Genomic DNA, 13,699 nt, shown 5'->3' on the forward strand with positions numbered 1-13,699 from the left:
TTTAGGATGTAATGTGTCAAGCTAAGGGATGTGATTGTTGAATTCTCATTGCTAAGATCCTGTGCTGTTTTGTACATTCCCAACACACCGTAAATGAAAATGGGACTGAAGGTCACAGCTGAAGATCCCCTCAGGATGCAGAATGACCGGTTCTTTTGTCTTTGTCGTTTCCTCCACATGAGCATTGGCGTAGGCTGAGAGGGTCCCAGGATACTGGGCCTGAACTATGTCAGCTGTTGGAATGGCAGCTCCAACCTGAAGGAATGGGTGCTATCCTAACCTGGTGACCATCAGGTGACAACTACTTTGAACATCTATGAACCTTGCTTCTTCCAGGGAGCCATGGGGGATCTCTCAAGGGGTGTAATTGCTCAGCCATGCATTTCAAAATGCATCAAGAATATGACTCATATAATTTGTGCTAGATATACCAGTTCATCTTGTTTTTCATGATGAGGTCAGTGTGACAACCCTAGCAGTAGAATTTGATGATGCTGTCCATGGTGCCAGTTCTATGATTAGACTAGAAGCGCTGAAAGTCAGGCTTTCATCCTTAATTTATTGGCAGTCACAGCAAAGCCGTTTAAATTACAGCTCGCAGTAAAAATTGCCCTTTGGGTCCCAATATCCATCTACACAAGTTCAGGACCCACTTTCATTCCTAAAGTGATTTAATTTTTGCCAGTAAGGTTTTGGACAATGTGTGCATTGGAAGGTCATGGCTGGAATTTAATAGAGCACACCAAGAGAATTGGGCAGGAGTACCTTTTCCAACCTGTGCTGGGAAAATTGTTCTCAATTTATTGGAGGGTGGAGGCGGGAAGGGCCTCTGGGATTTAAGCATCACTCAGGTCTTTCACACCACCCAGCTATATCACCCCGTCCTTCACCAGCAATCCCCTTTCTGCCCCACTCCACTGTTTCCAGGATCCTGCTCTGATCCCCAATGAAGGCCTCTAACCATTCCCAGCAGCAGCAAACAATCCCAGTAGCACCGTTGACAATGGGAATCTGTTAACTTCTGAATGACCACCAGTACTGGGCACCAGGATTTCCATCCTCCACAGTCCTGGATTGTGTAGGAGCCCAAACATTGGCCAGCAAAGTGCTTGATTACACTTAAATTGTGTCTGGTTACCCAAAACACAGAAATCTCCAGATGTGTGCAGAACTCTCATGCGTTCTACAACTAGTGGGAGGCTCAGTATCACAGACTAAATTTCAGCCTGTATTATCTATTTGACTCAAGTAGTATTCACCATGCAGAAATGTGTTTGCAATAAACTTTAATATCAATTAGTTTCATTCAGTTTAGCTGTGCTCAACAGATTTTAATAAATAATTTGCCTTCCATTGCAGGTTACTTAGGGAACATTGTTTTACTAGAAAGAATAGCAATACCTTTGAACAGCATTTCAATTCAAAACTGATTATAGATCATTATCAGCTCAGAACTAGCTTCCAGACAGAAGAATAAAGGTCACTGAGTCTTTCCAGAAATACCAAATTTTGCCTCGAGCCACTTTGTAGGGTGAAATGCAAATTTGGCAGAAGCATTAAACAAGGACTAGTGAAAGAGACTGATTTTCTTTCTTTTGAACTTGGTTATAAATATCGATTGGCTCTAACCTTCCTCAGTCAACCCATTTATGAATTAAGACCAGTAACATTAGAATGTCGTAATATTGTCCACAGCTAGAATAATTTGATGTATTCAAATTAAATTCAGAATCATCCAGATAGTTTTACTGAATAATATACATATACTTTATTTTTTTAAAATCTAAAAAGACTTAATTTATTGGGTATTGTGGATTTTGGAACCAACAACTGAGCAATATTCTGTCCCGATTATGTCACTTTTCACTCCAATTAATTACACCATTTGAAATATAGATATTACATTTCAACAACATTGGCACTGCGATGAAAATTTTAAAAAAATTGCACAGCATTTAATACTATCCTGACTTTTAATTAAGATTAATATTTTACTAGTGGGGCCCTAACATCATTAGTAAAAGCTGCTAACCTCTTGGCTATCTTCCACAGTGCGTGTTTTGTATAGTAGTGTATAACACATTTTGAAGGCATCAAATGCTGCATGGATCAGCTGTGACACTGTGATCTTTGACATTTTCAATCTGGAATAGGGAACTGAGCTGAGAATTCCTTCTGCCAATGGAACTGTTTTGGAATAAACTTTATATTTATCAGTCGTTTACTTAATGTACAATTTACTAATTGGCTGGCACAAATGATAGTAAATGTATCCAAAGAAGAGTAAATTACTCATTAACTAATCGGCAGAGGAAGCAGTGCCATACCACCTTTTCCTTTAGCAGAAGATCAGAAGTGATCAGCGTGTGTGTGCGTATGCATGTGTATATGCCCTTAACTCTCAACAACTAAAATTAGCAATGACCCTGAGTTTCTGTCCTGGCACTGAGATAAAGTACTGGATTCCAGTGCTTTTGGAAGTGGTCCTAACGCCCGTCATTGTGAAACTGCCACTAACCCACCACACTTTTCTCACAGAAACCTGAACAGCCAGGCAGAATGATTTCGTAGCCAGATATCTGCCCTTCCATGGGTCTCTGCCACTGGGAGGGTGAAGACTTCAGCCTAATTAAAGGGCAAGATAACAGCCATGCAGAAACCTTGAGGGTGTCAGTAGCGGGACAGCTTTTTCATATTCCTCTGTAAGCCTCCACTTCTAATAACATTTACATCTACACTTATTTAAAGAAATATATCACTCTGCAACAGAGTGATAGCTAATACTTTATATTTTACAGCTAGCATTCACAGTCAGAAGCAATCTGGTAGAGGTTTACCAAGAAACAAAATAGTTTTATTCCATAGGTAAATTTAAGGGGAGCTTGATAAATGAGTTTTGAAGTTCAATAAACTGAAGTCTGGCAAAAAAAACTTGCAACCACCAATTAATACTGTCTATGCAGGAGGATCATTCAAATGTAGCAAACATGTACTGAAGTATGAAATGAATGGTGAGAGAAAAATGTCTTTTCAAATATCATCTGAAGAAATTATTTGAGCCATTAAATTCATAATGAAAATAAAATTGTGGTTATTGAATATTATTACAAGTTAATTATTTGCATATGCAAGTAACTTGTCACAAATAATTCCAGACTTACAGATTTATGTCATGATAATGTACTTATTAAAATTCCAAATGATTTTATTTGCTGTGAATTTGCAAGTGTGACACTTTTATAAAAGCCTGGATGGTATAACTGACAATTCTATGATGGTAATTAATATATCTGTATATATTTAATAATATATTTGTTAATGCAGATAGACAAACTGTAGGAATAATAATTATTTTTATACAATGACTGTTTTTAAATGAAAACTGTTGTAATACTGCCCCTGTGATTAATGTAAAATTGGGAGTGGTTTGTAAACCAATTAGCTGATCGTTTATAAGTTCCACTTTTCTTGATTTGTTCCTCCCTTCCCTTTTGGTCCGTTGGTGCAGTGTGGTTGCAAAGGCACTCCATGCTTTCTCGTTCCTCATTCAACTGAAATGTGGGATTCTCAACATCAAGGACTGGCATTACAGCCCACCCTGAATTTGTCCTTTCTGACATGCATTCTGTTTAACAGAGGTCACAGGTGAGCTTTCAGAAGCAAGAACTCTTCCTGGTTTCCTTGTCTTTTACTGGGGGTCCTTGATGCTTGGATTCAAATGTGGAATGTTCCTAAGCTATGTGGCTACTCTGCTGACTTAACAAGCAAAAGATTTTATAAACTTGCTGAGCCATTAGCTGTCTCCCTGCTGAGTTGGCTTGTAAGTGAAATGGGACAAACTGGCAGTAAAGAAGGCCACCTACTAACTTAATAATAGAGTAAATAAAATGCAGGCTTCCTACAAGCAACAGATAATATTCTGTGTTTCTACAGATGTGGAATTATACTTTCCTCTAATTTTATACCACTCAGTCTTTTTCAATGGTTTCCTACATGGTAATTGTCACAGGTTTGCTGCAACTACCTCACGGTATTACATAGATGGCAGTTTGAATATTGTTGAAGTCGGAAGTTAATACTGGGTGCTAAAACAGATCATGAAAGCTTTTTTTTTAAAATTGAGAGATAAAAATAAGCAAGGGAGGAGAGAAAACCCAGCACATGAGAGAAAAAAATGATAGTGGAGGGCAAGAACAAAAAAAAGGCAGAAAAGAATATGAAAGAGAGGGAGAGAAAAGGAGCCACGTGCAGCCCCGGAGAAAGTAAAAGAAATTGTTAATAGTGGGGACAAGGGATGAGACAGGTTGTCTTTGCACTGCCTGTATCTAACCATGGGTGTGTGAGAGAAGCTAAGAATTTTTGTTGAATGCCCAGCATTGAAAAATATTAAATTGTGTACCCTTTTCTTACATTTATAAACAATCCAGTAGAACCAACATAAAAGTTTGTGTTTTGTGCAGGCCTACAAAACTCACCTACATTTAGTTCGACTTTAAGTACTAACATTGGAGTTAATAGGTGTTGAAATGTTGTGGGGAGAGGGAAGCAAGTGGCAGAGGTGTAGATCTAAGGTAATTACTTTGAGAAATGTTACAACGAAACACTCAATTCAGGTTGCAGATTCAGCATGGAAAAGGTAATATCACTTCTCAGTCAGAGGTTTGGTGGGTTCAAATTCCAATGCAGATAAAATGTGCTGACTGAAAATCATGAATTACTGAGTGTAACACTGTCAGACGAAATGTTAAACTGCCTCCTCAATTGTCCTTTTAGGTGAAAATAAAAGAATAAAGTCAACAGTTAAACTCCAGGTAAATATTACTAAAAGGCAATTGTCATTTCGTTGCTCGCTCTGAACCTTACTGCCCATAAATTGATCCCACACTACAAAAGTGAACTACAATTCAAAGGTATTTCATTAGATATAATGTGTTTTTGAATGTCTCAAGGCATCTATTTCTTTCAAAAGTAAAAAGACATTCTGAAATTCACATCAGCTTTGACATTTTGTTGCGGCAGGTAAAAACTTCTGTCATTAAATGTTACAAGTCTGAGGGCTACAACAACACAAGGGATTTCAAAAAATATAAATTAACAGATCACCTTTTGCTCCATGCTTATGAAGACAATGTAGTATCATAGTTCCACTGTACTATAAATCTGCAAGGAATGACTTCGAAGAAAATTATTTGAAAATATTTCAACAACTGAATACTTAACTACATTTTCTCTGCTGTTGTTATTTATCTGAGAAGTTAGAAAAATATTCCCATTCACAAGAGCTTCAAAATGCCACTGTCACATAATGGGAAATTTCTGCCATCCTGACAATGGTCTAGTCATTGTAACATTATTGACATGGTATAAAACTAAAAATAAGACAAAGAAAATCATGAAGGAAATAAATTTTACATGATGACTATCTCTTTGCTAAAAGGTCATTGATCTGAAATGATAACTCAAGCTCAAAATTGCTAGGATCCACTTACACAGGGATTGGGTAGGGGGCAGTTTTGGATGGGAAACTCAGACTTTTGTGTTATGGAGTTTTACCTCCACTGTGTGTGGTCTTTCTCCATGAGAGGTTCAACTGTCAGAAGACAGCCCATTAGGGATAGCTTCATGTTGGGAAGTGGATCTGATCCCAGCCTCCTGATGTCTTTTTATGGGGGGGGGGGGTGGGGGGGTGGAGGGTTTTAATGGAGGAGGGAGTTGCAGGGTCAGACGTTAATGCCCCCTGCTCCTTCTGGTTGACAAGCAAAGACACCGGACTTTCTCCTCAAAGAGTCCTAGCCTCTCTTCACTTCCAGGTTTCCCAAGATCGAGAAACTTCTGCTAGGTAGAGCAGATTGTGTTGGAGAGGTGTTTGGGTCCAGGTTTAAAATTCAACGTCTCCCTCAACTCCAATCCACCAGTTCTAGAGTATCTAAAATTCATCCTTCCAATTCTCTTCCTGATATAGTGAGTGATATCAGCATTTTCATTTGTGAGAAATTCTCAACTGGAGTTGACAAACTTGCTTCGAAAGAGTTTGATCAATTAATGCAAATATATTAATTCTAAAGTGGCACAGCAACTTGTTACACTGAAATACAAGGCGAAACGATGGATCTGTTTCACCCTCAATTTTATTCATTTCAGTCTTGCTACAGGTTGGGACCCAGAAGAAACTAGAAAGAAAAACTTATCATTGAGCCTCTTGGCCAGTACTTGAATATGGTAACCATTGTTGGTGCCTGCCTCATCTCTTGAATTATAATAATTAGTCATCTAAGGAGGTCTAGAATAATAACTTCAATGGGAAGAAAGGGTGAAGTGGTAAGGGAGCAAATATACAGGTACATCCCATATACAGAAAAACATCTTCAGTACTTTTTATCTCATCCACATCCTGAATGTAATCAAGCCACTAAGATACACAATTTTTACCTGCATTCCGAGACAGATCCAAAACAGAAATCCCAGATAGAATGCTGTTTTCATCACCGTTCCTGCTGTTTTCATTGTTTTCTTCTTCTATAATAGGGCAACTGTACAAGTCCTCTGGTGGCTGCTCATTTTTTTCAACAGCTATCTTGTCTGGTTTCACATTATCCACATTATTCTGCTCTTCAGTTGATAATTGTTCATCTGCTACATTTTTACTTTCTTCTGCTGGTTCTGCAAAACCAAAGCACTCATTTAATAATGTATTCTAGTTTTATTTAATATCCATTTTTATTATTTTCACCCAATTTTAATTGATTCTGCAATCAGCATCACATCATTTAAAAGTTTATATAGCTTAATTGTTAGCACTACTATCAAAGGTTGAGGGTTCAAGGAAAGCAGGACATGAGCATGGAAATTAGACAAACATTCCTGCAGCAATTCAACAGCACTGTGTCACTGAAAGTGAAATTCTCTGAATGAGAAGTTATGTAGATATCCCATCTCCTTGTTCAGGTGCGCATTAAAGTTCCCACAGCTCCTACCCAAGGGCAGTAAGTTCTCCAACATTACCTTATGAAGAAAAAACCATTGTTCATTGCTTGTCATCGAAATAAAATATCTCCCGAATTGTCCACTAATTTGTATCAAATTGTCTCCAATTTACAGACATCTGACTTACGAATCCTTCACCTATGACCATGATCCCATACAGGGTATAATTTTAAAGATCTGACATACAAACATTTCCTGTAATCATGAGCAGCATTTTATATTGCCCTGCATTGTATTCAGACTTAAGTAGAAACAGACTTGTGAATGGACTCAAGAACAGAACCAGTTCACAACCCAGAGGTTTCCTGTACCCAGAACAAACACAACACCTCATTGCACCAGCTGACTACTTCAGCAAGATTGAATTGAGTGTATCAGGAGGACAAAAAGCTTTGTGGCAATCATTAGTGCAATATTTAAGTGGAACAATGCTTCACTGTTATCAAGAATTGAAAATTGATAAGAATCAGAACGTAGCCATTTCAACTGCTTTACAAAGTAGTGTAATACATGCACAATGTCATGTGTAAAAAGGGTTAACTCAAAGACAGTTGCAATTGCAGAATGAAAACATTTACTACCACATACTTTAGAAAAGATCATAACTAAATATTACCAAATCGAGTACCTTAAAGTCCATGACCTTACAACTTCATCTATGAAAAGAAGAAAGTGCCCCATAATTTATTGTGGCTTTTTGCTTTTATCATTTAAATACACCAACATTCAATAAGAACATGTCTACATCTTACTTTCACCTCAGAAACATGTTTTTTCCTGACAGATAAAACATTCACCATGATTAAGTCATTACATTGTAGGTTACAAAATTTATTATTTTTAAAGAAAGAAAAGGACCTCTGGCATTTGGAAAGCGAGACTTTTTAGCTTCATATAAGCAAAATGTTGTTCCATCATTTTCTCATTTTAGAGTATTCTATTTCCATTGAGAATGGTCAGTGGTGTTCAGTAAAATGACAGCACCGATTAAGCTTAGTATTGACAGCATCATCCATGCTTCATACCCTCAATTTGGGAACATTTTGTGCAGAAACAATCAGGCTTACTAAAAGAAATACTCCAGAGTATTGCAAATTTTGTAATAAAATCAGTAAGTTGTATATAATAAAAAGTATTTTTACAGTTTTCTAAAGATGTATTATATTTCACAATAACGGTTTTACAATAATCCTACTAATCACTATTCAAAACTTCTTTAGATCACTTACTGTTTTTACTGGATGTATCAAGAAAACGTGTAGACAGTCCCAAAATTCTCATTTGCAAAATAAATTAGTGTAAGTGAATGGATACAATTTATGAATTCTCTAAAGTATTTTAATCAATATTTTAAAAGACTAATTATCACATCAGATTAGAAATATTGTACCTGTTATTCAAAAATTACAAAAAAAATTGACATTGTTCATCTTCCACCCACAATCAGCAACAGCAAACAGAAACTCCTAGTTATCACTGTTATTTAAGCTAACAGCAAATTTACAACTGCCAATTGTAGAGAAAGAAGTCAATCTTCCATCAAATGGTCGAACCTCAATTGACACAATCAGCAGCTAATCAAAAGTAAATATGCATGTTTTCAACAATCTCTTATGGTGGCTTGCTTTACATTTGGTATTGTAAAAAAAATGCAGTGTTGAACTTCTTGTGTTCTGTCTGTTGGCTCCATTTTTATTTGAGTTTTACCAATTATTCCAGACTTAGAAAATGAAATACACTGGACAGATTAATGAGACTAAGGTTCAATAGATCAACTCATGGCTTGTTTTAGATGAATAGACTCACACTCTGGAGGGAAACTGAAGCAATTTCTACAGCAAGAAAAAAATACTATCCCAAATTACTGCTTTCACTTTAACCTGAAATGATCCCTATGTTATTGCAGGCTGGGTGAACAGAGCAGTGAGAAGACATTGAAATAGCAGAGCAGGAATAGGGAACCTCTCAGCCCCAATTTCAAATCTGAACCAGGAAAACACCAGTAACAGATATCAAATTTTGCAATGGTGTCGTGCAGTAGGATTAGGAATGAATAGGACAGCAGGGTTCCCTGGAATGCCAGTATTATGACCAGGTCCTAGGAAAGGTTTACCAATTTATTACAGTTCCATGCAGCATACTCCTAATTCTAAAGCCCCTGTGAGGAATGAACTGATTGCTTTTCTTCATTCACCTTCAACAACACCCCCACCCCACTTCATCCTCAACTGGTTGCAATGAGGTTGATTTACAAATTGTATTTGCCTTTCTCATAGATCAAGTGAGTTTTTATTTTAAAAGGAGTCATTTAACCCAGCTTTCTTGCATAAACAAGAGTCATAAAATCCCTACAGTGTGGAAACAGGCCATTTGGCCCAACAAGTCCACACTAACCCTCCAAAGAGTACCCCACCCAGACTCATCCCCTGACCCTATTACTCTACATTTCCTCTGACTAATGCACCAACCCTACACATGTCTGAACATTACGGACAATTTAGCATGGCCAATTCACGTAACCTGCAGATCTTTGGACTGTGGGAGGAAACTGGACCACCTGGAGGAAAGCCACACTGGCACGGAGAGAATGTGCGAACTCCACATAGGCAATCACATGAGGCTGAAATCGAACCTGGGTCCCTGGTCCTGTGAGGCAGCAATGCTAATCACTCAGCCACTATGCTTATAGAGTCCTACAGCACGGAAACAGACCCTTTGATCCAACCAGTCCATGACAACAATAATCCCAAGCTATACACCTGCCTCCTCCTGGCCCATATCCCTCCAAACTTTTCCTATTTATGTACTTATCCAAATGTCTTTTAAACATTGTAATTGTACTCACATCCACCACTTCCTCGGGAAGTTCATTCCACACACTAACAACCCTTTGTGGTAAAAAAAATGTGCCCTTCATTTCTTTTTTAAAATCTATCTCCTCTCACCTTAATAGTGTGCCTCCTGGTCTTTAAGTCCCCCATCCGAGGGGAAAGACAACTATGAATAACTCTGTCTATACCCCTCATGATCTCTTAACTTCTATAAGGTTGACCAAACATGTCTCTGACCCTGACTGCTGTATTTCTCCCCATCATATTCACAATTCGAAATAATTCCCAGGATATTACAATTTAGTTTTTGTGCATTTCTCTCTTTCAAGTCCATCTGCTTGAAGCTTCCCAGACACCTCATCATGTGTGACATTCCAGGATCTCTCCCTCAAGACGGTCAGTAAATCTGTTGTTTGGCTACATTTCCTTTTGTTCAAAAAGTAATGTTGCAATTAAAAATTCAACATACCCATAAGTACTTAGGGGTTCTGATCTGTCATCACAACAATCAGGGCTACACTTGATATCAGGAAATGTCAGTATATTAAACGGATGAGTGGAGATGGGAAGTGGCCATCATTGAGGATAACTGCATTGCCCATATGTCGGCTGAGGTTAGGTTCAACAAAGGAACGGAAAGTTGGGACAGGGAGGCTGCATCATTTGAAATCATATTGAACCAATGTCTCCCATGAAGGCTGGTATTCTCTATGCTGTCTTTACATCCTGTATTTGACCCTTCCACTGAGGACCAGAATGCTTAAATGAGAGGGAAAGTGATAGATCAGTTCAGTCACATTGATTGTAGGGGCAACAATGAGAGAAGGACCAGCCTCATTATGGTACAAGGTGATATGCATGAGGAGGGTGTATTGGACCACAAATGTAGAATAATAGTCACAGAACACAATAGCCATCTGAAAGGTTTAAGTGCAGAGGTTTAACTTCATGAAACTTCAGAGCACCGGTCACTCTGAAACCTGCATCTGACCAGGCAGGTGATGATAGAGCTATATTCAAAATTGGAGGAGTTGTTTAGGCCAATGGGGTATTATGGCCACCCATCGCCGATGGGGTGAAGGTGTTCATGATGTTTCACTTTTATACTACATACCCTTTCTAAAGTTCTTTTTGAGACATCTATAAGATCTATGGACCAGAGGCACTGGAGTACATCAGGTATTGCACCTATTAGGCCATACCTATCATCACCATTAAATTCAATCCAATGAAGGAAATCAAGCCAATCAGGATAGTTTCAAACTGCTTAAGCAAAAAATCAAAACAGAGCTAATAGTGAGATGATGCTAATGTGGAACTTCAATGGATTAGGCTAATGTTCTAGGACCACAGCTTGAAATCCTACCTTGATAGATGCTAGAATTTGAATTCACTTCATTAATCTGGACTATTAACTTGGTCTCAGTGATGGTTAACTTTGCAAATAACATTGATTATTAGAAAATCCTACTTCATACAAGAAAGTAAACCTGCCATCCTCATCTCCCAGCCCACAGCAAAATGGCTTATTCTTAACTGCCCTCTGAAACGGCCCAGCAAACCAGTCTGCTTAAGGGTACTTAGGGATTGGCAATGTCCTGCTATTGAAGCCCACATTTAATGAAAGAATAAATTAAATAAAAGATGCCATGTTTCTAATAGCGTCTTTCTGTATTATAAATGTCTGTAGTTTTACCATGACAAATTGAAAATATATTAATACTGTGTCTGTTCAAGCAGTTTTATTTATTACAAACATACAGGATGCTAGAGAAACTTAGTAGCTCTGGCAGATTCTGTGAAGAGAGAGACCAAGTTAATATTTCAAGTTTAATATAACTCTTCTTCACAACTTTGAGTTTTTAAAATTGCTATTTTATTTGATGACTGGCAGAGATTTACTACAAGAGTATAAGTTTATTTTCTGATGTTGTTCATCGAAATGTATTTAACCTACTTCTCATTTTCCCAACAAAATGGATTATCATAGTGATCTTCACTTACCTATCTAAAATCTGTAAGTTATTTGTCTATGCAAATCCATAACTTTGTATAACAACTCTCAGCACGGACTTAACATTTGTAAAAAATGTAGTCATCTATTATTTGTCTCATCTTTAAGACAATACTGGACATAGAAGCACCTTTAAATTCAGAAACATTAGCATCAACATTAACAGTTCAGAATTTACCTTCTGTTTCAGATAAGCTATTATCACTGCCAGCTAATAAGTTTGCAAGATCCCCATGTCCAGTCTTGTGTAGTATCCCCAAAAATGTGGAGAACCAACCAGGAGGTTTCATAATTAATCTGCTCAATAATTTCCGGGCTCCTGCTCTGTTTCCATTTTGTTTAGTTTCACTTATAATCTGAAAGACAAGTTTAGATTAGAATTAAAAAGGTTGTCACAGTATATATCAGTTTACATTTACATTTTTTATTCAGATTCTTTGGTGATATTAATTGAATGATTGCTAATAGCATGAATCATACCACTAAATCTTTATCATTTTCCTAGAGCAGGGGAGGTAAAATTTAATGTCATGTCCAAAGGCATTTAAGAAAACAGGTCTCATCTGACACTATTCTGACAAACCAACAAGGATCACATGGTCAAATTCCTAGAAAACGTTTGAATCAACTGAACTAGGCCAACTGCATAATTATTGGACAGAATATCTCCTCCTTGGTGTGGCATGAGCAATAGCATAAAGGATGGAAACATTTGGCAAAATGAAATAACCAGAATCACGACAGAGAAAAAAAATGTACTAGTTTTCTCTCAAGCTTGAAATGGCAACTTCAAGATTGTACCGTGGTGTGATGATGGCCTTGTTACCATGTATTTGCATCTCATTAAAGTACCAACTTATCTTCCAGTTGTCTTCTTCTCTCTTCCTTCCGTGACATGTAAATCAGATTAGGTACCTGCTGGCTGTAGCTCACTAAAGGCAGTCATGACATTAACCAACTCCTTCTTCTGAACAGTGTCCCAGGTTACCATCCACCTTGAACTTCTGTCCACACAAGTTGGAAGTGGTAAACCATGAACCTCACTCCATCACCATGCTTGCTGTTGCACCAATTCACACACTACTTCAACCCTTCAACACTTTAATTTGGACCTCAGGTACAACTATGAGTTGCATGCTATTTCCAGGTTTCTTTGTATTGAGAAACACATATACTTTTCATATATCTGCATCAGGGTGGATGTTATGGCTTTTAGCTTGTTTTCTTAGCTTTCCTACTCACTTTTCTGTTAGTGGGAGGCTGTCAGCATCTACCTACTTCACATTTCTTTTTAGCACACAGAAGTGTTAGTATTTAGTTACAGGATATCAGTCTTTGAGGCTTGCATTGCTTTTTTTTTAAAACGAACAGAATCTTCTATTCTCTGATGCAGGCTGCCAGCTTCTGTGGCTGGCATTGCTTTATAGCACAGGGTGAGTGGCAGGCAATTGGTTATGCTGAGAAACAGTGAGCAGTCAAGGAGTGGCCATTGTGCTGCACAGCTCTATGCTATAACAATGGCACATCTGCAGCATGTACCAGTAGTTTTCTCACAACACTTCATGTGGTCCAAGAAAATGAAAATCAAAGGGAGTAATCAATGGCGAGATGGCAGGTGTCTACAGAGAGCTAGAGGGTATAATCACAGTCAATCAAGGGGTTTAACAGAAATGGCAGGGGCTGAAAAGTCATAGGGGCCACAGTGACAACAACACAAGGGAAGCATGCAGAATGGGGAAAGTTCATGTGTCACAGAAGGCTTGCAAGTCACTGACTTGGATATAAAGTTTGAACCTCGCCATGGTTTGTTGGAATGCCAAACGTGCAATCACTGATACAAAATTGCTGACACAACGGGCAATGTGGGTAG

General features: G+C 38.0%; 1 protein-coding gene across 2 annotated transcripts in view; it reads right to left on the minus strand.

The window, feature by feature from the left end:
- ifih1 (interferon induced with helicase C domain 1) overlaps window positions 1–13,699 on the minus strand; it is a 120,522-nt gene that overhangs the window by 91,617 nt on the left and 15,206 nt on the right. For both annotated transcript variants that reach the window (XM_072579469.1, XM_072579470.1), the window contains 2 exons: window positions 12,008–12,185; window positions 6,430–6,660 (listed from right to left, as the gene is read on the minus strand). In XM_072579469.1, the coding sequence (XP_072435570.1) occupies window positions 6,430–6,660; window positions 12,008–12,185 (409 nt within the window). The remainder of the gene's footprint in view (window positions 1–6,429; window positions 6,661–12,007; window positions 12,186–13,699) is intronic.

Source organism: Chiloscyllium punctatum, chromosome 10 (assembly GCF_047496795.1).
Source record: "Chiloscyllium punctatum isolate Juve2018m chromosome 10, sChiPun1.3, whole genome shotgun sequence".
Classification (NCBI taxonomy): Eukaryota; Metazoa; Chordata; class Chondrichthyes; order Orectolobiformes; family Hemiscylliidae; genus Chiloscyllium; species Chiloscyllium punctatum.